Below are 25,265 nucleotides of genomic sequence, written 5' to 3'. Positions count from 1 at the left end.
TGCCGGGAGGTTAACGTTAATTTTAGGTGGGAGTAAAAAACTGTGCCCACAAGTAAACAGTGAAGGGTGGGCGCTGGTGGGCGGCAATAACAGAGAGAAAAAACCTCACATAACGAATGCAATGGAATTACCATTTATGTACAAATCCAATCAATTATTCAGGTAAAATGCAATTCAATATTTAGAAGTGTATATCATTTCGAGTGGCTATAAAATTAATAAGTACAGTTATAGCAAAAATAAATACACAAAAATGCTGTTTTTCAGAAAGATTTCCTCTTTTATTCCAAGAAAAAAAAAATGTATTTTCATCCCAAACAAGAAAAGAAAATAAAACAAACTTATATTAACCAATCATTAAGAGGATAAGTATGACCATTTTTATATATTTTTTCTTCTTGTTTTCTATGATGATATTGGTTGTGTTCAATTAAACATGCAACTAAATAAGTCCAATGATGGTATTAGAAAGGAAGGGGGTGGAGTCTGATTATGCTGGATCTTTATTGGTAAGTGTGGAGAGGCAGAGATGGATGATAGGGAGAAGGAGGAGAGAAGACTGGATGGTTACATGATGACGTTTGGATTTTTCCCCGTTCTGCCACCTTCCTTCCAGGGGACGTTGTGTGTGTGCTTGATCCCCTTTATCAACTGCTGTCTGGAGAGGGTTCTCTATGCATTGAGTTCTTCTTCATGCTGTCGAGGTACTCTTGTTGTGAAACGGCCAAGACTGAGGCCAGAATCTCATCATCCTCCCAGTCTGTTAAGCCTACACCATAGAGAAAGGGAAAAATACACATTCTAGCATTCTAATGTAAGAGGATTTTGAGGGGGAAAAAATCTGGTAGTTATTTGAAATCAAGACGGGTATTGGAATTACTAGTTTATAAAATATTGTTAGTTGCTGTGTATATTCTGCACATTAGTGACAGTGGTTAACATAGATTTTGTTTGGGTAGAAAAAGCTTGTACACAAATACAAATGTGGCAGTATATGCACCCAATCACAACCCAGCCAATATGAGAGGGAGGAAATTTCAGGTGAAGTGCATCCGTTTTCAGCTTTGCTCCGGCACCACAACCTTGTTTCATGTTTCTACTACTCTACGTTTTTACAATTCTTCTTCTGATTTCCTGTTTGTTGTCCTTTCAGATACAGAGTTGCTAAGCGATAGAATATACCATCATGAAAAATTATCATAAAAAAAAATACATGTCCTATGGTGACCCAAATACTTTAAAGCTACATGTATGTACAGTGCCTTGCGAAAGTATTCGGCCCCCTTGAACTTTGCGACCTTTTGCCACATTTCAGGCTTCAAACATACAGATATAAAACTGTATTTTTTTGTGAAGAATCAACAACAAGTGGGACACAATCATGAAGTGGAACGACATTTATTGGATATTTCAAAGTTTTTTAACAAATCAAAAACTGAAAAATTGGGCGTGCAAAATTATTCAGCCCCCTTAAGTTAATACTTTGTAGCGCCACCTTTTGCTGCGATTACAGCTGTAAGTCGCTTGGGGTATGTCTCTATCAGTTTTGCACATCGAGAGACTGAAATTTTTTCCCATTCCTCCTTGCAAAACAGCTCGAGCTCAGTGAGGTTGGATGGAGAGCATTTGTGAACAGCAGTTTTCAGTTCTTTCCACAGATTCTCGATTGGATTCAGGTCTGGACTTTGACTTGGCCATTCTAACACCTGGATATGTTTATTTTTGAACCATTCCATTGTAGATTTTGCTTTATGTTTTGGATCATTGTCTTGTTGGAAGACAAATCTCCGTCCCAGTCTCAGGTCTTTTGCAGACTCCATCAGGTTTTCTTCCAGAATGGTCCTGTATTTGGCTCCATCCATCTTCCCATCAATTTTAACCATCTTCCCTGTCCCTGCTGAAGAAAAGCAGGCCCAAACCATGATGCTGCCACCACCATGTTTGACAGTGGGGATGGTGTGTTCAGGGTGATGAGCTGTGTTGCTTTTACGCCAAACATAACGTCTTGCATTGTTGCCAAAAAGTTCAATTTTGGTTTCATCTGACCAGAGCACCTTCTTCCACATGTTTGGTGTGTCTCCCAGGTGGCTTGTGGCAAACTTTAAACAACACTTTTTATGGATATCTTTAAGAAATGGCTTTCTTCTTGCCACTCTTCCATAAAGGCCAGATTTGTGCAATATACGACTGATTGTTGTCCTATGGACAGAGTCTCCCACCTCAGCTGTAGATCTCTGCAGTTCATCCAGAGTGATCATGGGCCTCTTGGCTGCATCTCTGATCTGTCTTCTCCTTGTATGAGCTGAAAGTTTAGAGGGACGGCCAGGTCTTGGTAGATTTGCAGTGGTCTGATACTCCTTCCATTTCAATATTATCGCTTGCACAGTGCTCCTTGGGATGTTTAAAGCTTGGGAAATCTTTTTGTATCCAAATCCGGCTTTAAACTTCTTCACAACAGTATCTCGGACCTGCCTGGTGTGTTCCTTGTTCTTCATGATGCTCTGTGCGCTTTTAACGGACCTCTGAGACTATCACAGTGCAGGTGCATTTATACGGAGACTTGATTACACACAGGTGGATTGTATTTATCATCATTAGTCATTTAGGTCAACATTGGATCATTCAGAGATCCTCACTGAACTTCTGGAGAGAGTTTGCTGCACTGAAAGTAAAGGGGCTGAATAATTTTGCACTCCCAATTTTTCAGTTTTTAAATTTGTTAAAAAAGTTTGAAATATCCAATAAATGTCGTTCCACTTCATGATTGTGTCCCACTTGTTGTTGATTCTTCACAAAAAAATACAGTTTTATATCTTTATGTTTGAAGCCTGAAATGTGGCAAAAGGTCGCAAAGTTCAAGGGGGCCGAATACTTTCGCAAGTGACTGATAGGTGCACACACACAGTTTTTTTAAATGTACATTATGTACATTTGAAATGATTTTGTCTGTAATGTATTTTTCGTTATGTGTTGGAACCCAGTAAGATTTGCTTTCGCCATTGGCGTTGGCTAATGGGGATCCTAATAAATCGAATAAAAAATAAACATTATGATGATACACTGTAACCTATCCTATCATTAACATTTGAAAGTTATGTAAAATAAAACAAAAATGTCCACTAATCTCTAGCATACATATGTTGTTATTCAAGTGTCTTCAGTCCAGCAGCAGCTACAGCACCGTGCTTTCACAACAGAGGATGTGTAATAACACTGTCTAGAACACTGTGATTGATATGCCTTATGTTAAGGATTGCAGCTAGTGTTGAAAACTATCCCAAGGAAAATATTACATCTCAAACTGAACATACTACCCATTCTATGAATAACATATAAATAACATAACATACAACAGCAGTAATTGCCCTAAAGGGGAGTACTACAGTTGTTTCAACTGAATTGAATGCATTCAATTGAGTAAGTCTTTAAGTAAAGAAAGAGCAAGTTATTATCTTACCAAAGGCGGTGGGTGACATTTCTTTCATGATAGCACGGTACTCCAGGGCCGGGTACAGAGACTTCAGAGAGGAGGTGGGTCTATCAGGCCCAACACAAGCCTGGTTGCTGGGACCTAGAGTAGGGGGCAGAGAGACATTCCCATCATGAGATAAAAATGAAACCCTATGATTCCAATGTTCATTTGATACACAACCCTCTCAGTTGATTCATGACGCTTCTGATGGTTTGTCGCAGTGACGAACCTGGGGCACAAGGTGAAGGGGGCTTAGACATGTGGGCTGCCCCAGCAGGGGAGGGAGGCTTGTTGCTTGTGTCTGAGTGAGAGGGGTCAGTGTTCTCCGGTGAGGGAGCTGAGCTGCGCTGCCGGGGAGAGCGGGCACTCCACTCCTCCAGACCACTAGAAGATGCTGCGGTGGCCGAGCTGCAGGTGGCACTAGCCTTTCGGGGCTGGGAGGAGAGGGAAACATGGACCTCATTAAAACACATGCCAGCTGCTGCAACACTTCAATACTGGACACTAGATTCATTTGAACCAAATGTGGTACTATTGTCTTTCTAAGAAGGATGTCACTGAATTGCTCTTTAATCTGCCATGTACTTCCAAGTTCTCTCTCACCTGGCGTGCCTGCTTCTCTTGGTCCTGGAGCCACTGCAGGTAGGACTCCCTGGCCACCTGCTCCTCAATGGCCTCGTTGGTGGCCTCCCAGTCCGTGGCTCTCTTCTTGTCCTCCAGCATCTGCTGCTCGATCCATGACTCCTCAGAGGTCTTTATAGCGTTCTTCATAAGTGACTGGTCTACATACTGCTGGGAGGGAGGGAGAGGACAGAGGTCACTAACTGGACATAAAACTGAAAAAAAATCGATAGTTACATATCGGGATATTATTTTTGATGATATATAATATCGACAATATCATTTTTGCACTAGTTGGCTGGGCCTGCATGAAAACTACATTTTTAACATAGGGATCCAAACTAATTTTCTCATGGCTCACTCTCTTTTCTCACTCTCTCTCTCTTGTCCCTCTGCAGCAGACATATGGTGAGCAATATGCACATATAGAATCATGAGAATAGCATTACATATCGCATTGGCACCTAAGTATCGTGATAATATCGTATCATGAGGTCCCCGGCAATTCCCAGGCCTAGGGGACAATGTGTAACGACCAAGTAACAATGTGTAACGACAAAGACAAACTCTTTAGATCCTTCACACCTTATCAAGGAGATTTGACAAGTTTAGTCTGCTGGCTATCAAGAGAATGTTTCCTTATCCGTCTAGAAATGACTCCAGCTCTTTGATTTGTTTGTCCATGCGCGCATTAGTAAGAGACAATCAGGACACTCAGAATTTAGCAAATGGAAAAACTGCCTCTAGCCTTTCTGGGAAAGCATGCCCGTTTCCTAATCTAAGGCTTAATGGAGATGGCTAGGTGTGTGGCCCTCTATGTGGGAGCTCCGCCCATGGAAGACAACATGTCCTTAGTGCCTGAACAATCCAACTGCACAGTCTGTTCCCCATAACGTCATGGTCCTCTGCCCTGCTCAATATGATGAATGAGACCAATGCACAAAGTCCCAACTAACAACAACTCCTTAGGCATACCAATAACATCTGATGTGCTTCTAAAGCACTTTGAGTACCCAAGATACCTCAACAGTACCACCGTTATCTAGCTAGCACTCCATGACAACCGCAATGTGAAGCTGTTTACTGACAACCAATGACACTAAGACAATATGTTTTTCCTTTACAAATTAGAAAGTAAAAAAAAAAAAAAAAGTAGATAAGACTCTCCATCCTCATTAATGTGTTGTAATCAAAACACTGTCGCTTCTAACTGGCTCAAACATCTGCCAACATTCAACCAATAACAATACAAAACAGGAATCTTCAATAAATACAATATACATCAACAAACAGCTATTCTGTTGAGTGCTACAGTGGTTTTCCTGGCCAAGGAGCCCAGGCTAGTGTTTTCTAATTACTGTGGGGTCATTCACCATGATGCGCTGCTTGTTGATCATGGTAGTGTTATCATTAGGCATCGCAACACAAACAACACAGTGTACTGCTAATAGGCTCCTCCAGGGAGACGGGGACATGTGGAATGTTGCCCCTCTCTGAGCTCAGCCTCCCTTCCTTTGATGTGTATGTGTTCTGAAAGTGGGACACTCCAAGCCACACGCTCCCGTCTCGCAGGGATCTTAAGCTATGATGACCCAAAGACTGTCACCTCTCTCCCACTTTTCCACTCTGACTGAGTGTGCCTGGCTGCCTGACTGTGTCTGGATGGACCCATGGACGTCATCCATTTCGTCAGGGGAAAGTCACAAGATCTCTGAATGATTCAGTTATGAAAGATTTCAATTGCACTATTACACAACCAACGCAGCATCCAAAAAAGCCTTTATAACTTTATACGGCTAATCAACTAAGTCAAATTTGATAACAACCACCTGTTTAAGACAGGAAAAGATAACAACACTAACAGCAATGCTAGCCAGCTGCTAATTGGTTAATGTCAATAAATCAAATAATCATGAACTCAACTTAAACTACTCGTCACTGAAATGACACTGCAATGTGAGATGCGTCTGTGACTCAGAGGCAATGCAGGCTGCCAGCTGGAACATGTCAATGCACTGAAAAGCAACAATTAGGCAACAGTGCTTTCAAACAATCATTTAGCGTGACAGAGGGGTCAACTGAGTCACACACAGGAAGAAGACAGTCACACCGTCGTAAACCGGGCCAACATCTCTAGCATCGTAAATCAAGGTGAATCAATTAGAATCAAGGGAACCTAATGAAATTCTCCAGAACACACATTTAACCTTTATTCTGACAGGGAGCCATGCTGAGACCAAGGTATCTTATAGCTGAGCCTACATAACACTCTACCAGTTGTCCTCAAATGGCATGTTTTATACATCTAAATACTGTTTTTATTTTCTAGTAATGTAACAACCACAAGGATATATTGCCCACTTCAGTGTTAAATCCCATAGACAAGATGTAGGTACCCACCCCTGGTTTTAAAGCAGGAAGCCCAAGGCCTACTCCAATTGTCGCTTTGTTGGGGTTCACCACAGAGTTGTAGTGAATGTTACGATGGTAGCTGACTCTGATTGGTTCGTCATTGTTTTGATGAATGCCATGGAACGTGTTGATTGGTTCTGGAACAGAGGGAAAAAAAGAGTTAACAGAACTACGTGATCAATGTAGTGCACTACTATGTCCACACTTATTCAGAAGAAATTAGATTTAAACACAACAAATGCCCAAATGGTCTAGATTTTAATCAATAATAAAATGTCAGTTCTGTTTGAAAAACAGTCCAATAAGTCACAGGAGTACCTATTAGTAATCTCTTTCAAGTAGACCTACACATCAAAGGCCATAAAACTCAAAAACTACAAACTGTGTACAGTAATAATAATATATGCTATTTAGCAGTCACTTTTATCCAAAGCAACTTAGTCATGCTTACATAAATCTTTACGTATGTGTGATCCTGGAATTCGAACCCACTACCCTGGCGTCTCAAGCGCCATTGCTCTACTGACTGAGTTACAGAGGACCTACCAGAGGGTCATTAGCTCTGATAACAATGCACCTGGCATGGCCCACTACTGAAAAACACACCTGTGCCCTCCTGGTAAACTTCCACTGGTCGATTGTACATCTCTGCCATAGCCTGCATCTCGATATGGTTCCCGTGGCAGTTGTTTTTCCTCTTCCTGTTGATGTACGTGGTGAAGTCTTCTGTCACGTAGTTCGAAAAGTAGTCTGCATTTTTCGTCTGAAATTAGAGTACACATTTTCATTATGAAAAATCCCAACAGGTGAAATCTGCCTGGTAACCAAAGAAAGAAGAAAACTTACCAAGTAGTCCATGCAGTGTTTACGGACAACTTCATGCATATCTTGGTCTCCATATACTTGATCAGCTGCAAACAAGAGGGAATTAGGTGTTACAACAAAATGCAACATACATCTTTCTGACGAAGCCTAGATCAAATGAATACGTATGAAGTAGCATATGACTGACAAAGTATAACAAAGTACGATTAATGCAGTTGTATGTCATTTACAGTACCAGTCAAACATTTGGACACACCTACTCATTCAAGGGCTTTTCTTTATTTTTTAAAACTATTTTCTACATTGTAGAATAATAGTGAAGACATCAAAACTATGAAATAACACATTTGGAATCGTGTAGTAACCCAAAAAAGTGTTACATCTAAATATATTTGAGATTCTTCAATGTAGCCAGGTCATCTGGTGCAGCACTCCATCACTCTCCTTCTTGGTCTTGGGTCATTGTCCTATTGAAAAACAAATGATAGTCCCACTAAGCACAAACCAGATGGGATGTCGTATTGCTGTGGTAGCCATGCTGGTTAAGTGTGCCTAGAATTCTAAATCCCCACACCTCCTCCTCCATGCTTCATGGTAGGAACTACACATGCAGAGATCATCCGTTCACCTACCCTGCATCTCACAAAGACACAGCGGTTGGAATCAAAAATCTCAAATTTGAACTAATCAGACCAAACAACAGATTTCCACCTGTTTAATGTCCATAACTCGTGTTTCTAGGGCCAAGCAAGTCTCTTCTTCTTATTGGTGTCCTTCAGTAGTGGTTCCTTTGCAGCAATTCGACCATGAAGGCCTGATTCACAGAGTCTCCTCTGAACAGTTGATGTTGAGATGTGTCTGTTACTTGAGCTCTGTGAAGCATTTATTTGGGCTGCAATTTCTGAGGCTGGTAACTCTAATGAACCTATCCTCTGTAGCAGAGGTAACTCTGGGTCTTCCTTTCCTGTGGCGGTCCTCATGAGAACCAGTTTTATCATAGCGCTTGATGGTTTTTGCATCTGCACCTGAAGAAACTTTCAAAGTTCATTATATTTTCCTAATTAACTGACCCTCCCGGCTTAAGGTAATGATGGACTGTCGTTTCTCTTGGTTTATTTGAGCTGTTCTTGCCATAATATGGACTTGGTCTTTTACCAAATAGGACTGTCTTCTGTATACCACCCCTACCCTGTCACAACACAACTGATTGGCTCAAATGCATTAAGGTAAGAAATTCTACAAATGAACTTTTAACAAGGCAAACCTGTTCATTGAAATGCATTCCAGGTGACTATCTCATGAAGCTGGATGAGAGAAAGCCAAGAGTGTGCAAAGCTGTCATCAAGGCAAAGGGTGACTACTTTGAAGAATCTCAAATATAAAATATATTTGGATTTGTTTAACACTTTTTTTGGTTACTACATGATTCCATATGTGTTATTTAATAGTTTTGATGTCTTTACTATTATTCTACAATGTAGAAAATAGTAAAAAATAAAGAAAAACCCTTGAATAAGTAGGTGTCCAAACTTTTGACTGGTACTGTTATCAATATGGATCTTTCGGACTATTTTATTAAAGCAGGTGCAAATGCTTTATCATCAGTATTGCACATTTGATTGCATAAGATGGTAGATTGACTATAAAGGGTTATTTTGGCGGGCTTTCTCTGTGGTTGCATCCCCAGCTATACGTGATCTATATAGAGAGATGAGTTGAGTCACTTGTATGATCCACATATGTAAACAAAACTAAAAGGTTTCTTCTCCACAGACCCCCCTTTCCTCAACCAGCGCAAAATATGCAAATGAGCACCCGTTTCAGTCTTCATTCCAGCAAGTCACATGGTAATGTAGGCCGCAAAGATTCTGAGAAACTCTTAGTCAATTTCCTCTTTCTCAGCATCAACCTGCTTAACAGAAATACATTTAGCAAAAATGGTTATGGAAATAGAATAACAGTAAAACCTATCTTACTTCCCACCACCAAACATATTTTTTAACTAAATAAAGATATCTATAACGCAAACTAAAAAGAGTAAACAGACTCAATGTTTTAACCTGAAGGGTGGTTATATTAAAGTCTTTGAAAAATGTCAGTTCCAAAATGTCAATATTGACAACGTAGTCTTGAATTTTACTACAAAAAACAAAACATAAGTGTTTTGAAGCTTGTGTATGACTAGCACAAAATATTCTAGTTCCCTTGTGACTGAATGTTCTCATGGCAAGATGTGGCACTGGCAACATTCCAAGTGGCTAGTGTTGGATGGAGGGCACATTTTCTGGCAGGTCCAGTTTGTCATTATGCCTCAGCAACACGCCTGAATGAGCTGCTCATGGTGTTCCTGACCTTCAACATGTTCCTCACTGTCACTCTGACAGAGTCAGATTCAAACAAATAGGCCTACAATACATAAAGTACAGATGTATGGATGTTTAAATATCATTCAGCAGCCTGTGACCTACTGGTTTAAAGAAGTGGTGGAGAATTAGGCTAGAGGAGACGAGTCACATGTTTGACTGCTTTCAGTACCCAATTCCCCTGATGAGGTTGAGATGTAATGGTCTATGAACCAAGTGAACTCCAGTGAAGTATGACTTGGACAGGTGTAGGAGGGCTGTTTGAGATGGGGATTACCCCAAAACCCATTGGTGTAAATCTGACTCATCTGCCAAAAATCCCATTCTCATGTGATCTTTCCACTGCACGTTTCAGTTCTGAACAAAACAGATGCTAGGACCTCATTTAGTTATGTGGTTGATTTGTCATATAGCCTTCAGCCATTTTCTAAAATAACCAAAATCATCAATGAGGAGTACAAAGGGTGATTCCATGCCAGCAGGAGCAGAAAACATTTTTGGTATCTCAGATTATTCTGGCAATTCTCACATAGAAACTTCATTAGAAGGAAGGATGTTTGAAATGCTTTTTAAATTTGTATCACAAACCATTTTTTTTAGAAAATCCATGATGAAAGTGGCCATTTTAAGCCCTTTTTAGACCTGTACATGCCTCCTGTAAGACCCTCTGATCTGTGAACTGTACACGATACAGACATCTTAGTGTCATTATATTCCTTATGGCAGTGGACACCAACCTTTTCTGAGTCAAGATCACCTTCTCAGTCAAAAAGCAAGCAGAGATCTACCGCTCAGATTTTTTTTAAACATAACTTACATTTTATTTATTTATTACTATTAACCTAATAAAACAGTTATATGTGAATGAGGTTTGTGCATTAGGCCTAATACATTATCACAGCATATTGGCTATTTGCCTGGCCACACAATATTGTTCTTCTCAAACCATATTTCAAAACTCAAGCTTTGATTACAAAATAGATCAGTTGGTGTAGCACTTGCAAGGCACAGCTGAGCATAAATTTAAATAATTACCTTTTTTTATTTTTAATGGACTGATGGTACCTGCATCTAATGGTCATGGTGCTTTCAAGACAACTGAAAAAAACAAGGTCAAATCATGACGTCAGTGATCTTCAAGTCGGAGGTCTAGAAAGATGCCAGAGTTTCCGACATTGAATTCCCGAGTTGGATGACCATTCAAAACCATTTTTCCCCAGTCGGATCTCGCCCCCCCCCCCCCCCCCCCCCCCCCCCCCCCCCCCCCCCCCCCCCCCCCTCTCTGAGTTCCCAGTTTACTTGAACACGACATTAGTCTCAGCGGAAGGGCGGGCGAGAGCGGCAGAGGGTCCGCCTCTCACGGTCCCTGCTCTCTCCTTCCTATGGTGAGACTGACCAGAGAGAGGGGAAAGCGTCTTCCACCTGATGGTGAACTCTAGTCGCACCGCATGTGCCTCATGCACAAATTCATGTTGTTCCTATGACCAAATAATGTGAAATATTCCTTGCTATTAAAATAGACAGGACAAGCTGCTAATAATAATAACGCAGGACAATTGATACTCTTGGCTACTGATTCATTGCAGCGTGAGTGGAAGTAGTGAGAAGTATGTTTTATGTTTTGTAATAGTGTTGAAAAAGAACAGTGTTGACAGTGCTGAACACATTTTTTAACATGAACTCACTCATAAAATACTGCATCTCTTTGCCGTATTCTTTGAGAGTCTCTCTGTGGTCATGGTTTTGAAAATTATTCAATCTTAGTTAGTTAGTATCAAACTTTGCTGTGGCCGGGGTTGTGGAAGCTCTGTTGGGACGGTGAGCTATCCAATTGGCCAGGGCAGTAGGAGCACTTCATTTAGCCACAGATCTCCCAGTCCACTGGGTAAGTGGAGTCTTTTTCAGACAAATTAAATGGTTCAAAATAGGAACACTTTGCGCAGGGCTTCTGAATCAAGTGCACCTACCGCCAACAGTGCAACACAAATACAATTTCAAAAAGAGCGCAAGCCTTTTATCAACTCCTTTATCGTTGGCTTTTCTACAGAAATGTTTGGTGATCAACTAGGAATGCCTTGAAGACTGACCGGTTGGACCCCTGCCCTTATAGTGGGCTCCAACATACATTCTGAAATACACATTCATTTATTCAACATTACAACTATTAGTATGAATATCATAAAACAACCCTTTTTGATTTAACTTGTTTGTTTTTTTGTGGAAGAATATAGTCTTCAAACTTCAGAGTGACTTCTCTGGTACTTATAATGATATGCCCCATTTTGACCATAGAATGCACACCGAGTATAGCAAACATTAAGAAGACCTTCCTAATATTGAGTTGCAAAGGTAAAGTACCCTGACAAATGTAAATGCACATCATTTACTTACTTAGTCCAATTCAATTATCAACGAAATTGGTTAATAAATAGCTTAATGCATGGCTGGCTACTACTGCCTGCATTTAATCCAGACACAGATTTAGATGAAGATCGGTAAATTCACTTGACAGAGGAGCCAATCAGAATGAGTTTTCCCCCACAAAAGGGCTTTATGACAGAAAGAAGCACTCCTCAGTTGTAGATTGAACAACAATGACTAGCTACGGATTCCTAAATTATGTTTGGAGATGAGTAAGTGAGTTAAAGAGATCGTCACGTGTCTGTCTTGGGAATGAGATCAGAGGAAGAGCGGCTTTTGTTATAATCCAATCGTTGCAACAGGCTCAACCGATACCCCGCCCGTTTCTTTACAGACAGAAGAAATAGCCAACAGTCATTTAGCACACACAGTGCTTCACACTGTTTGAATGAAAGAGAGGTGTGTTGGGAGCTGAAATAGTTTTTTTGTTCTTCTTCCGATCATGGACAATAATTATATATTTTTTTAAATAGACTTGTGTCATAATCATATTCGGAAAATTCATATCAGTTACGATACTTGTTTTGTCCGAGTACTCGGCACATGCCTACCATTTACCATTCACGGTGCTCATACAATGGATTAGAACTTCGGAATTTGCAGAGCCCACTCCGGAAATGTGATGTACTTGTAGAGTATATTGTTCTAAACAAAACCTCTAAAAATGAACAATCTAAAAAAGGGTAGTCTGAGATATATCATTCATGTTGAATAAATTCATGTGTAAATGTGTATTTCAGAATCTAGACATACTCCATATAAGAACTATAGTGACACCAGGATGTATCATGTACGGATCACAGGGTCTTACAGGAGAATGAAGAGGTCTGAAAAGGGGCCTAAAATGGCCACTTTCATCATGATAAAAACAGAAAAAAAAGTAATACAAATGTAAAATAAAAAAACATCCTTCCTCCCAATGAAGTTTCTATGTGAGAATTGCCAGAACAATCTGAGATATTGTACCAAGAATATCCCCCCAAAGCAACCTATCAGTGTTCTATGGGTAGGGTTGGTGAATATGATGAAGTGGGGTTTGATGCCTGTCAGAAAACATGACCAGGCAACTGGTCAATGAGGAGGAGACTGACGAGAAAAACGGAAGAGGAAGAAATTCTATGTGCAAGATTACTGAGAAAAGAGCTGAATAGATAGGCTACATTTCACAAGAAGAGACCAACACCACACAGAGAACCAGAAACCACATGCATGCTAGCTACAACCAAGCGATAATGCAATGCTGGTAAGTAACCAATGAGTGCATTTCTAAGAAAGGGGCAGGGCTCTATGCAGATCTAGAGACAGGCAGATTAGTTCGGTTCCTACCCTGCTGGTCTGTCAACGGTTGATAAAGTTTATCTAAATGATGCATAAATTACTCTTAAGTCACCCGTCAATGGAGAACAAGCACGTGAATAAAGAAATCTGCTCTTCACTGGAATCATATCAGCAAGGCCTGACGTTGCTCCCATTGTGTCTTCATGCAGCGAGTTGTGGAAAGATAGAAAAAACCCAGTGTGCAGTGTTTTGCCAACTCAAAACAGTATTGGAGTAGGCTGTAATAAGACATGCTACTAAAAGATCCTTAGAGACTGCTTCACTCACGCTACTCTGGCCAGGAAACAAAGTAATAAGGGCTGAGGGCAGAATCAACTCAAGAAGATGAGTTGAGAGCAGATATTGAATAATATGAATGGCCCTGTATTCATACCATTTCAGACACCACAGTTGAGTGGACATACAAAAAAACTAGAAGAAGAACGTTTTAGGGTAAGGTAGCCCAGCCAGTCAGATGCAGGTGAATCATGGCTACCCTTGTTGATGTTTTGCTACTGAATACTGACCCACTGAATGATCCTGGAAGAGATGAGCACCACTGTCACAGTCAAAGGCAGAGCAGTGTAACCTATTTGACAATGATACTGCCAGGTTCCAGTGACCTGTTGTATTTGACCGGACATCTCCAACTTGAACTTTGCTCTTTAAACATAAACAGATCAATAGCCCCCTACCTATGTCAACTGCATTCAACATCTAATCACAGATAAGGCCTACCTGCTACCGTCTGATCTTTTGAGCTAAAATTACACTGCGGCCTCAATGCTCGCTTCAGTGTAATTCTTACCCAAATTAGACTTCCTCAATCAGGCTGCTAGGCCTAAAACTGGATGAAAGATTGCTTAAAGCCTCAATTGTAAGGGCTTATTCTGTCATTACACCCCTTTATCTCTAACTGTCTTCACCTTCATCTAACAGTTCAGAAGCATTTCAATATGGAAAAGTTCAAACTTACTAGCTCTGAATTACTAAGCCCAGCGTGTGTGTGTGTGGGGGGGGGGGGGGGCGTCCCACGTGTTGTGTGGGTGTGTGTTGTCTGTACTATTGCAACTCATAAGAGCAATGTGCAATTGGGCAAAAGGGCAAAGTGAGCAATGTGTGAACTTCAAAAAGTCCAAATGAACAATTATTACTTAAGATTAGCATCACTTCTGAATCATAGTATGGCTTAAGATCATGAAGTGTATTGTGATCAGACTGACTCTGGGTAACATTTCAAAATGATAGTGGGGGGTGATCTCCAATCTTTCTCAATTTTTCAGACAGTCGTCTATGCTGGTTGGGATTATTGCAAAACTCCGCTTTTTCAGACCAGACAGACGAAAATGTGTAGACGCACTGTAACTGTAATTAAGCCAAAGGGCACCATATCTAAGTTCACCAGTACAGTGTGCCTTCACATACAAAATTAAGATAAGTGTTTATTTTTCTCTCGCTTAAAAAAAAAAAAAAAAAAAAGATCTTGCCAGTTGAAGTTTCATTTACATAGGTACAACTAGCTTCGCTCATGACCTCACTGTGAAAGGTCAAAGGCCACCAAACGTGCTGTCCTGACCGGTTACATGGGTAGTGTTTAGTGATCCTTATGAAATGTGTAGTCCTGAGGCCTGGAAGAAGCACAGGGTCAACACAATGATCGACGTCTTTGGAATGCACCACAGAAAATCTTAACTCCAGTTTAGCTTCAAACTTTGCTCTACGTTTTTTGAATAGACAAATAAAATGAGATCCTTAGTGGAGCAGCTTCAATGTTATCAAAGCTCAGCCAGTAGCCTTCATGCCAGTAATTTTATTACTATGAAAATGTGAGAGCATAATATCCAGATGCTCTTGTCAGCCTTCAGGCTGTGTGTTCAGTGGCTTGGGGAGTCGCAGGTACAAATCCTGAGCCTCCTGGGACACTCACTCACTTAGCAAAGAAAATATATTAACTGGCTTCTACCTCAGATTGTAGGCCAAGTTGTTAATACATTTTGTAAAACAGAGAGACCAGTCATAAACTTCATTTAGGCTATGTGGATTTGGAACTTTCTTTAAGAAGTTTAGACTATTTTAAAGCCCCTCTGGGCTTATTAAACACCATGACAATGCACACGACTCTTTTCCTTAGTGGAGACCCCGTTACCGTGTCAACATTGGCAGTAAGGAATTTCAACCACACCTTAACGCACAATGAAATCAAAGGACTGGGGAGAGGACTGCACAGAAGTCAATAACTAAGGCCTAAATGATAGCAGCAATATACAGGCCCTGCAGGGTCCTAATGGAGGGGAACCCATCAATGTTGTCATGGGGAAAAAGTAGGAAATGAGAAGAGGCTATGGGTCTATCAATCAAGCCTGGTTCTCTGGATGACATCATTGTTGTTGTGCAGCAAGTATCCATGTTTGGATTCATGGACAGACAATGCTAAACAAAAATACATTCACAGTGTAAAACACAAACAAAGGACATGTTAACTCACACCTGTCTTTTCTCTGGATGCCAGACAGAAATAATCTCAATCATTTTGTTTACTACCACAGACAGAGAAACATTGAACACAACTCGTTGGACACACACAACCCAGAGTCACATGCAGCTGGAATGTGTTTTGCATAATTTGAGGCTTTCTCCGACAGGTTCATACACACACACCTGAGAAATGAGATGACCTACAGTCTCCACACACACAGGTTTAACTTGTTTCAGCCCTAGCATGTTAATGTGTAATTCACATTCCTACTTACAGACCGTATAGGATTGTGACTAGTGATAGTATCACTCATACCTGAGAATGCCACAAGGTTGGCGAGAATACTGCTGGAATGTTAATTGGTATGAAACCATGGCAATAGAATTAGTAGGACATTCTGATCAAAGCAATGCTCCATGGTATGTGAATTGTCAGACATATTTGATTGATGTTTGATTCTCTTGTGCTTGGCAACGAACAAAAACATACTAACTTTTGTATGCATCTTAGGCACACACACACAAAAAAAGTGTTTTAATAATAGTTAGTGGAATTGGGCTGTATAGAGAAGAGATAGTCCTGGGAATGATAAGTGCTAGGCAGGGACTGTTAGTTCTGGCTCATTGGCAGTGTGCGTTCCAGTCTGTTAATCAAGAAAGGGTAGGGATCAAAAGCACAAAGTGTCTAGACTAGAGCTCCTTTTGGTAGTGTCCCACTACCAACCAATTATCACAAAACAGGCTCGATATTGATGAGAGAAAGACAGTGACAATTCATTTCTCCAATAAGTCCTCTCAATATTAGGGTCATTGCACCAATTCAGTGCATTTTGAGAAGTGTTTACATGTTTAATTATTTTTTTTAACATTCTGTCATAAAGAGCTGTTGAACTTAATAAAAGACACGTTCTAATTTCAGCAGGTTAAAAGGGAAAAGGAATTACTACAGTAATTGCCTATTAAGTGCCAAATAAAACTACCAGGGTTGACGATCTCATCTTAAAATCAGTCATGAATCCCCTTGTGACAGGAGGAATGGAAGCTTGTTGCGTGCAACAAGGAGTTGCAATTGAATGCAAGCTTCACCCCCAAAAATGTATTAACATTTGGAACCTGTCCGTCTATGGTAACAGGGTTGACATGTTCTGCTCCACCACTCAGTTTTCCACCAGAAAACACTAAACAAATACATGACCGGCTAAACTGCTTTTACACTATGATTTGACTATTACATGTTCAATGTTGCTTTTGACTTTTTTTTTTTTAAAGGCATAGTTTCACCATATTAAAACAAGAGTTCAGTTCACAGAACAGGGTTGACTTTATAATGAGGGATAAATGAATCACTAATCACATTAAATAAATAATGATCTTCAGAAATGCAACAAAATAACTAGGACTTTACAATGATGGTGAAAACTGTGTGGATTAAGTGGGTTAAAGTCTTCCTAGAAGTCACAGAGGGTGCACTTTAAAAAGTCTATTAATATTACAAATCTGATTGATTGAATTCTCCATGTTATCTAAAAGAAAACTTTGTTTTAATATAAAAGGCTTTTAAAATTCAACATTGGTGCACAATTTCTACTTAAAATATCACTATTTTCGTGGAATGCCCCATTAACCATTTTAATCTCACGGATATCAATTAAATGTATCAACCAAAACAATACCAATGAAGTTCTATTATTCTGGCGCCTGTGTCAGGAAAATATTAACAGATAACCTAGATGGTTGACCAGGTGATTAGCTGCCTGGGTTAGAGTGGCCCACTCCCACATGTCCACACAAAGTTTACACACAGCTCTAATGTCAAGTCGATTTCCGGTATGCATTATTCTCTGCCAACAGAGCAAGGAAGGGAACAAAGTGACTGAAATCTAAAATAAATGAAAGGAGGAGTGAGGGTATTTAGGATACTCTTAAAAAAATATGTACATATATTGCCTAATATATACTGAACAAAAATATAAACGCAACATGTAAAGTGTTGGTCCCATGTTCCATGAGCTGAAATAAAAGATCCACAATCTTTTCCATATGCACAAAAAGCTTATTTCTCTCAAATTTTGTGCACAAATATGTTTAAATCCCAGTAAGTGAGCATTTCTCCGTTGACAAGATAATCCATCCACCTGACAGGTGTGACATATCAAGAAGCTGATTAAACAGCATGATCATTACACAGGTGCACCTTGTGCTGGGGACAATAAAATGTCACTAATTTGATTTGTTAAAATGTGCAGTATTGCGAGATCTTGAGGTCCATTGTCGTGCCATTTATCTCCCGCCATCACGTCATGTTTCATATGATAATGCACAGCCCCATGACGCAAGGATCTGTACACAATTCCTAGAAGCTGAAAATGTCCCAGTTCTTCCATGGCCTGTATACCCACTCAGCATGTGTGGGATGCTCTGGATTGAGGTGTACGACAGCGTGTTCCAGTTCCTGCCAATATCCAGCAAATTCGCACCACCATTGAAGAGGAGTGGGACAACATTACACAGGCCACAATCAACAGCCTGACCAACTCTATGGAAAGTACATGTGTCGTGCTGCATGAGGCAAATGGTGGTCACACCAGATACTGAATGGTTTTCTGATCCACGCCCCAAAAAAAAATTCTAAAGGTATCTGTGACCTACAGATGCATATCTGTATTCCCAGTCATGTGAAATCCATAGATTAGGCCCTAATGAATGTATTTAAAATTGACTGATTTCCTTATGTGAACTAGAACTCAGTAAAATCTTTGAAATTGTTGCATGTATATATATTTTTCACTGTAGCTTAGCTTAGTTAAGCCATAATACATCACAGTTCAGAAGTCAGTAATGAATGATGCTAGGTCTTTAAACATCTAGGTAAATTATACTCAGTGGACAGGGGGAGATATACCGGTTTACAAAAAGTGTGTTGTGGGTTAGATAGGCCAATGCTTTTTCTCAGGAACACTAAATGTGATCTGGCCACATCTGAAACCAGAGCAGAAACTACAGCATTGAGAAATCCCCACCACAACACATCAGGTGTGGACAGGGGTGAATTACCGTCAAATACAACTCACATTCACACCACTGATGTAGGAAAACCCACCAGCATGTCGTCTGTGTATTATTGTTACACCTTGATGGCGAAATTCATTTCTATGAAATGAAACTAGTTTAAGGCAAAACTTTACACTGAAGCGAATGGAGACCTTCATGACTTCACCTGAGAACCCTAGTGTTAAGTGAGGTGTCTAAAAGAGCTGTATTATGTTTAAGAAGAGAGTGCTTTAGGTATTGTGGTTGCGTATTGCTGGGAGAGGAAGAATGCAACATTACAATAACCCTCATTCAGTTGAGTGATATGTAAACAGTTGTAAAGCACACACAGTTGATGCATAAGAATACAGGTTGTTTTACTGTTTAAATCTTCTCTTTAGCTAGGCCTCTATCCAGATCAAAGAAAAATATTAACCAGAAAAACAAAGGCAAACACCTGAAGGCTTTAAACTAAAATAACAAACCTCCATCAGATTCCCAAATAATTTAGTGTCATGTTTTCCCATGGAGTAAGAAGAAACTAGGCCAGTCTTTTTGAGCACCTGGCTGAAAGGGAAAGCGCTAGCCTCATTTCAGGACTGCTCTTATACAACTCCATTCTTGTTCAACTATCCCAATTGTTTGGGAATGGATTGATTTCATACAAGAAGTACCGGGAGTGTGAAGAGAAATGTAACTGGCGTGAATTCATAGATGTAGGTCAATATGAATGTGGTATCCATCCATGCCTAAGGGTAATAACAAAGCTATGAGACCCAGATAAGAGGAGCCATTCTCAGTCCGTTCTGACACCTGCAGGTGGCCAGGTCATGGGTATGCTCAATCGACATAACACATTCAGGGAAACAATGCATTTTTTCACAACAATTCATGAAGAAATGTGACAAAATAATGACAAAAATGAAAACCTTACAAGTAGGCCTAAACAACGTTTTTTGGGTCAAGAAATAGTATACATAAGTAATTAATTTTTAAAAAACACATGAACTAGAAGCATTAAAATTGCCCCTGTGCTTTTTGACAGGGTTCATACAGTCACCGCGTCACTGAATCCACTATGATAAAGTAGCGCCATCTAGTGTCATGAACGGAAATTGGTTGGCATTGCTCTTTACCAAATTATACCTTGATTTAGTTCAATGTCTGGTAGACAAAATGCAGGCTAACCATACCAATGTCAAAAACGTGTACATAACATTCAAGCTCCTCCATGGAGTCCATTACTGACATTCTTTCAAAATTCTTTCCACATTTCATTGGAGCATTTCACATCACTGCATTCTTTACCAGAAAGTAGGTTGGTAATCTTTGACATCGTGTAGGTAGATTCATTAATTTCTTTATTTATAAAGCCCTTTTACAAAAACTACCACTGTACCTTAAATCATTAATAATCTTAAAGCATATGAATTACCACATCCAGTCTCAGGGATGGCTAACTCTGTAAATTCCTTCGGTCTCCACTGAGTTAGGTAAATCAGCTTTTAGGGGTTTTTTGCACTGTATTTGAGGAACAATGTTAAAATTTCTCTTAAATTTGCTTCTACATCTGCATTACTTGCTGTTTGGAGTTTTAGGCTGGGTTTCTGTATTGCACTTGGTGACATCTGGTAACGTAAAAGGGCTTTATAAATACATTTGATTTGACGTTTCGGTGCCTCTAGAGCAATTTAGACTGGTGATTGAGGACCTTATTACTGATTAATGTTTTTGTTTATTTATGACCGTGTTTAGTTTCCGTTTGCATTTCGTATTTGATGCAGTTGAGTAATTTTTGTAATTCAGGGCTCTTCTGTAAAAAAAGAGACCTTGGTCTCAGTATGACTCCCTGGTCAAATAAAGGTTTAACAAATGATCAGCACATCTTTGCTGCAGGTTTTTTGTTGGATTGATCGAGTTCAAAGACAAGGCCTGGGTCCATTGGAGGGCAAATGAGAAGGCTGTCCACTTACCGACAGCTCTGAAGAGACATGCTCCGTCCTCTTTCATTTTTTTAATGACGAAGCCTTTCTTTTCCCCAAGCGCTTTCTCAAACCAGTGCTCCTGCTGAGAGAAATAGAACATCTGTAATTCAATGCAGTGGGTTATACAGGCAGGTCTATCCGACTACCATAGGAGGCAACCTTACATTAACGTCTCAAGTGAGCTTGTTGAAGTATTTTCGGAATAACATTTCAAGAGTGCAGATTAGGCTAAAATAGAGTTTTAGCTACACATTTGTTTACAAAGTCTCCAATGACATTAAAGCAGACCTGTGTGCCAGCAAGGTGCGAGGTTGACGCCCTCTAGATGGGTAACAGCCCAAAATTTCTCAAATCATTGAATCATTTCGTCCAACTAGGGTTGAGAGATATCCAGTGGTGTAAAGCACTTAAGTAAAAATACTTTAAAGTACTACTTAAGTCGTTTTTGGGGGGTACCTGTACTTTACTATTTATATTTTTGGCAACTTTTATTTGACCAAATTCCTAAACAAAATAATGTACTTTTTATTCCATACATTTTCCCTGACACCCAAAAGTTCTATTTACATTTTGACAGGAAAATTATCCAATTCACACACTTATCAAGAGAACATCCCTGGTCATTCCTACTGCCTCTGATCTGGCGGACTCACTAAACACAAATGCTTGTTTGTTTGTAAATTATGTCTGAGTGTTGGAGTGCGCCCCTGGCTATCCGTCAATAAAAAAGTACCTAGAAAATTGTACCTTCTGGTTTGCTTAATATAAGGAATTTGAAAGTATTTATACTTTTACTTTCAACACTTCAGTACATTTTTAGCAATTCTATTTACTTTTGATACTTAAGTATATTTAAAACCAAATACTTTTTGACTTTTACTCAAGTAGTGGTTTACTGGGTGACTTTCACTTTAATCATTTTCTATTAAGGTATCTTTACTTTTACTAAAGTATGACAATTGAGTAATTTTTCCACCACTGGCAATATCCAGATTTCCACACGTCACACACGTATACGATATTACCGAAAGTGCACACAACGAGAGCTATTTTTACAAAAACCTGCACAAAACAATTTAGGTAATAGGGATCTTGATCCAGAAGGGGATTGAATGTCTCTGCTGTAACCATGAAGCTTGATCACAACATCTAGACACTTCGCTAGCAAGTTAGCAAACCAAATGTGTCGCTGGAACCCTGAGCTAGATATCATTTATTTGACATCTTAGATTTCTTATAGTTATACTTAACTTAAACTTATACTTAAACAGTGGCGTAGCATGCATCCCCACTGCCCCCGTGAGGCGGGGATGCCCCCGACCTCCCCAAAAAAACGGTATTGAAAATCCTATGGTCGGTAATTTAAAATCCCCCGGTATATGGTCGAAATGGTATATCTGCCAAGCCTACGTCCAACTGAATTAAAGAAAATCCTTGTTTACCACACACCATTACATTAACATGTTTGTTTCCAACTTATGTAGGCTAATTCATTAATGACAAGTTGTAGTATTAAGTTTGCCCTTTTCTTATCAAGATGTAAAATACAAATATCCTCAAATGTCTTCAAAGCCAACCGTATGAGTAGGCCTATTAAACACAGCCTTGGCTTAGTCTATTCACCTTATTCAAATCGATGTGTAACCTATTGCAATTATTTCATCCTTTTTAAAAGCAGAGGCCTAGGCGACATGGTTTAAAAAGACAGTTTATAAACAATTGTGTAAAACAAACTTTGCCTATATTTTGGGTTATGATGGAGCAAGACAGCTGTACTAAGTTCATGAGTATGTTCATGGCATTTTGATTCTTGAAGAAACAAATAGGACTATGTATATCAATAATGGACATGACCACTGAAAAGGAGAAGTAGGCTTACTATTGCTGATTGAACAATTAAATAGGCCTACTTTCTGTGACGCTAGAACAACTGAAAATTCCTGGTTTATTAAATAGCATCCCTCATTTTGTCACTGATCTGTCGTTCTGCCCCTGAACAGGCAGTTAACCCACTGTTCCTAGGCCGTCATTGAAAATAAGAATTTGTTCTTAACTGACTTGTCTGGTTAAATAAAGGTAACATTTAAAAAAAATAAACAGCCGAGATATGTTCACAATGATGAAAATTCAGTCAGAATAAGAAGCTATGATGAATTTCAGGAATACACTTATTTGAGATCTTTGAGCAACACTACAATCTGTAAATTTCATTTTAGCTTAGCCCTCTTTAATGGATGAATACACTAGCTTTTAATGCTACCACATCATATCATATTTAGCCAGAGATATTGCTATCCTGTAGCCTAACGCCATTTATTGACTAGCAGTAGAGCAAACAAACTGCTATTTGCATGTGAAAAAAGAATGGGATGCATTTGCTCCATGGTTTGTGACGCTGATATTATTCACATCCTGCAGAGACTGTCTTTAATGATAAGGCTTAATGAAAAGGTGCTGCATTATGACACCTGGTATGTAATAAAAACAAATGACTGGCATACAAAAAAAAACTAGCTAGCTCATTATTTCTCCAAACTTTGAATACTTTCACATTCCATTTTAGATGACGCCTGAATTGATGTGGTTGACAGAACAGACCTGGATGGAAAAAGCAAATAACTAGTGACATTCAAAACATACACATTTTACCCGCTACTCCCAAACTGGTCATTTCTAGAACGCCCATTTAAAACCAATGTGCTACTGGTATTGCTTCATTTTGCAAAAAAAAGTGTGTGTGAAATAAACAGTAAGACATTTTAATATAAATGTTCATTTAAATGGCTAGTTGCGGGACGAAGGTAGTGGTCACCCTGGAGGCCATGAGCTGAACTAATGAACTACATTTTACACAGCATTACCTGCTCCACTGTCGCTGGGTCCTCAGACTGCAGTCTCGATGCGTTCTCGTATTCATCTTCACTGTTGTAACCCGCACCTTCCTCCGAATCAGCACTAGGACCTCCACCGCCACCTCCAGCTACGCCGGGTGTTCCACCACCGGCCACCCCAGAGCAGGTTGCTTGTCGTCGCCTTTTACTCAGACCAGGCCCCGAACAACAACTTCCAATTCCCCCACCACAACCAACGCTGCCTGACAGTTCTCCGCGTGTCCCAGCAACGCATGGTATTCCTCCAGTCCCATTACCATCCCCAGGTCCAACAGGAGACCCTGAAACCACGGGAGGGGGAGAGGCCTGCTGCGGCCGAGAGCTAGCTTCGTTCCGTCTATCCTCCCTTGTCGAAGGTGGAGCGGCTTGATAGGACCATGGTGGCGGCGAGGCCCTCGGCCTTGCACCTGTACGACCTCCGTGTGGATGTTGATGTGGGTCAGAGCCACTCCTTCTGTCAGTCTCGTCCGGGTGGTCCGAAACACCGACACTCGAGTTCGGCTTCTTCTTCGGAAGAATCGTCATGGTTGTCTGCTAGGGAGGGGGTCAACGGGGTGACGATTCCTTCTTTCCAGAATGTAGCTAGTAGGCCTACTTTGCCGTTAAGGCCGTCAGTTTTTGTGCAATATTCGACCTTAATCACTTAGGTTACAAAATATATCGATATCATCTGTTATTGGCTTTGTTTTCTGGGGATAGCTAGCTAGTTGAACAATAACAAACCGTCTCCCTCTTCCCGTCCTCCAAGCTCTCCATTCCCCACAAAACATCAACACAGATCTGACGACACAGGAACGTCACTTCCCTTGCAAGAGCTTTTTTTCAGGGTCTGTGCTACTCGGGATCCTTGGAACGTCCACACCCATTGAAGTTGACGTTTAAAAATGGTTAAGGTACGGTTAGGAAAGGTTTATAGTTGAGGGTAGGGTAGGATAGGGGTTAGGAGGTTAGGGTTGGACGTTTTCCTTCGTCAATGGTCTTTCTGGGTCGTCACCAGTTACCACAGCCCCAAAGTCCAAAACCCTGCCCATTTCTACCATTTATTTTCTTAAAATTGGATTTTAAACCTAACCTTGACCTTCACTTTAACCAAACAGCTAACCTTATACTTAACCCCAACCTTAAGTTAAGACTGAAAAGCTCATTTTAGTCTTTATGAATGTTTACCATATAGCCACTTTGGGTGTGGTAACTAATGGAAACACTCTTTGTGGCATTTTAATGATAATGTAGAACAAATGCAAATAATGTATACATTATAATGGAAAATATAAATATTAACATTTTTTTTTTCTTTATTAATCCACATGTCATTGATTAAGTGTTTGTTTTTTCCTGAAAGTGACCACAGTAAATGTTTGCTGAACATATAATTACATTTTAGTAATTAAGCAGACACTCTTATCCAGAGCAACTAGGGTTATGGACCTTGCTCAAGGGCACATTGACAGGT

The 25,265-nt window shown here is 40.0% G+C and overlaps 1 protein-coding gene across 3 annotated transcripts; it reads right to left on the bottom strand.

The window, feature by feature from the left end:
- Positions 1-256: 256 nt before the first annotated feature.
- Positions 257-24,606, bottom strand: otud5a (OTU deubiquitinase 5a). 3 transcript variants are annotated; one of them, XM_021566988.2, is made up of 9 exons: positions 23,783-24,606; positions 20,910-21,003; positions 7,352-7,416; positions 7,112-7,268; positions 6,494-6,642; positions 4,076-4,264; positions 3,702-3,906; positions 3,458-3,571; positions 257-769 (listed from the first exon to the last, which is right to left on the bottom strand). In XM_021566988.2, the coding sequence occupies exons 1-9, from the start codon at positions 24,335-24,337 to the stop codon at positions 648-650; spliced, it is 1,650 nt and encodes a 549-aa protein (XP_021422663.1). In that variant the 5' UTR covers positions 24,338-24,606; the 3' UTR covers positions 257-647. The 3 variants fall into 3 exon arrangements, with proteins under 3 accessions (XP_021422663.1, XP_021422665.1, XP_021422664.1); XM_021566990.2 differs by having other exon boundaries at positions 20,910-21,000; XM_021566989.2 differs by having other exon boundaries at positions 260-769; positions 4,076-4,261; positions 23,783-24,549.
- Between the last annotated feature and the right edge of the window lie 659 nt (positions 24,607-25,265).

Source organism: Oncorhynchus mykiss, chromosome 16, assembly GCF_013265735.2.
Source record: "Oncorhynchus mykiss isolate Arlee chromosome 16, USDA_OmykA_1.1, whole genome shotgun sequence".
In the NCBI taxonomy this organism is placed as follows: Eukaryota; Metazoa; Chordata; class Actinopteri; order Salmoniformes; family Salmonidae; genus Oncorhynchus; species Oncorhynchus mykiss.
This window is presented reverse-complemented; position numbering and strand designations above follow the sequence as displayed.

Coding starts and splice junctions, on each gene's coding strand:
- otud5a (XM_021566988.2), bottom strand. CDS start 24,337: ATGACGATTCTTCCGAAGAAGAAGCCGAACTCGAGTGTCGGTGTTTCG. Junction 6,643..7,111: donor AGTTTACCAGGAGGGCACAG/GTGTGTTTTTCA, acceptor CCTCTGTTCCAG/AACCAATCAACACGTTCCAT. Junction 3,907..4,075: donor AAGAGAAGCAGGCACGCCAG/GTGAGAGAGAAC, acceptor CTCTCCTCCCAG/CCCCGAAAGGCTAGTGCCAC.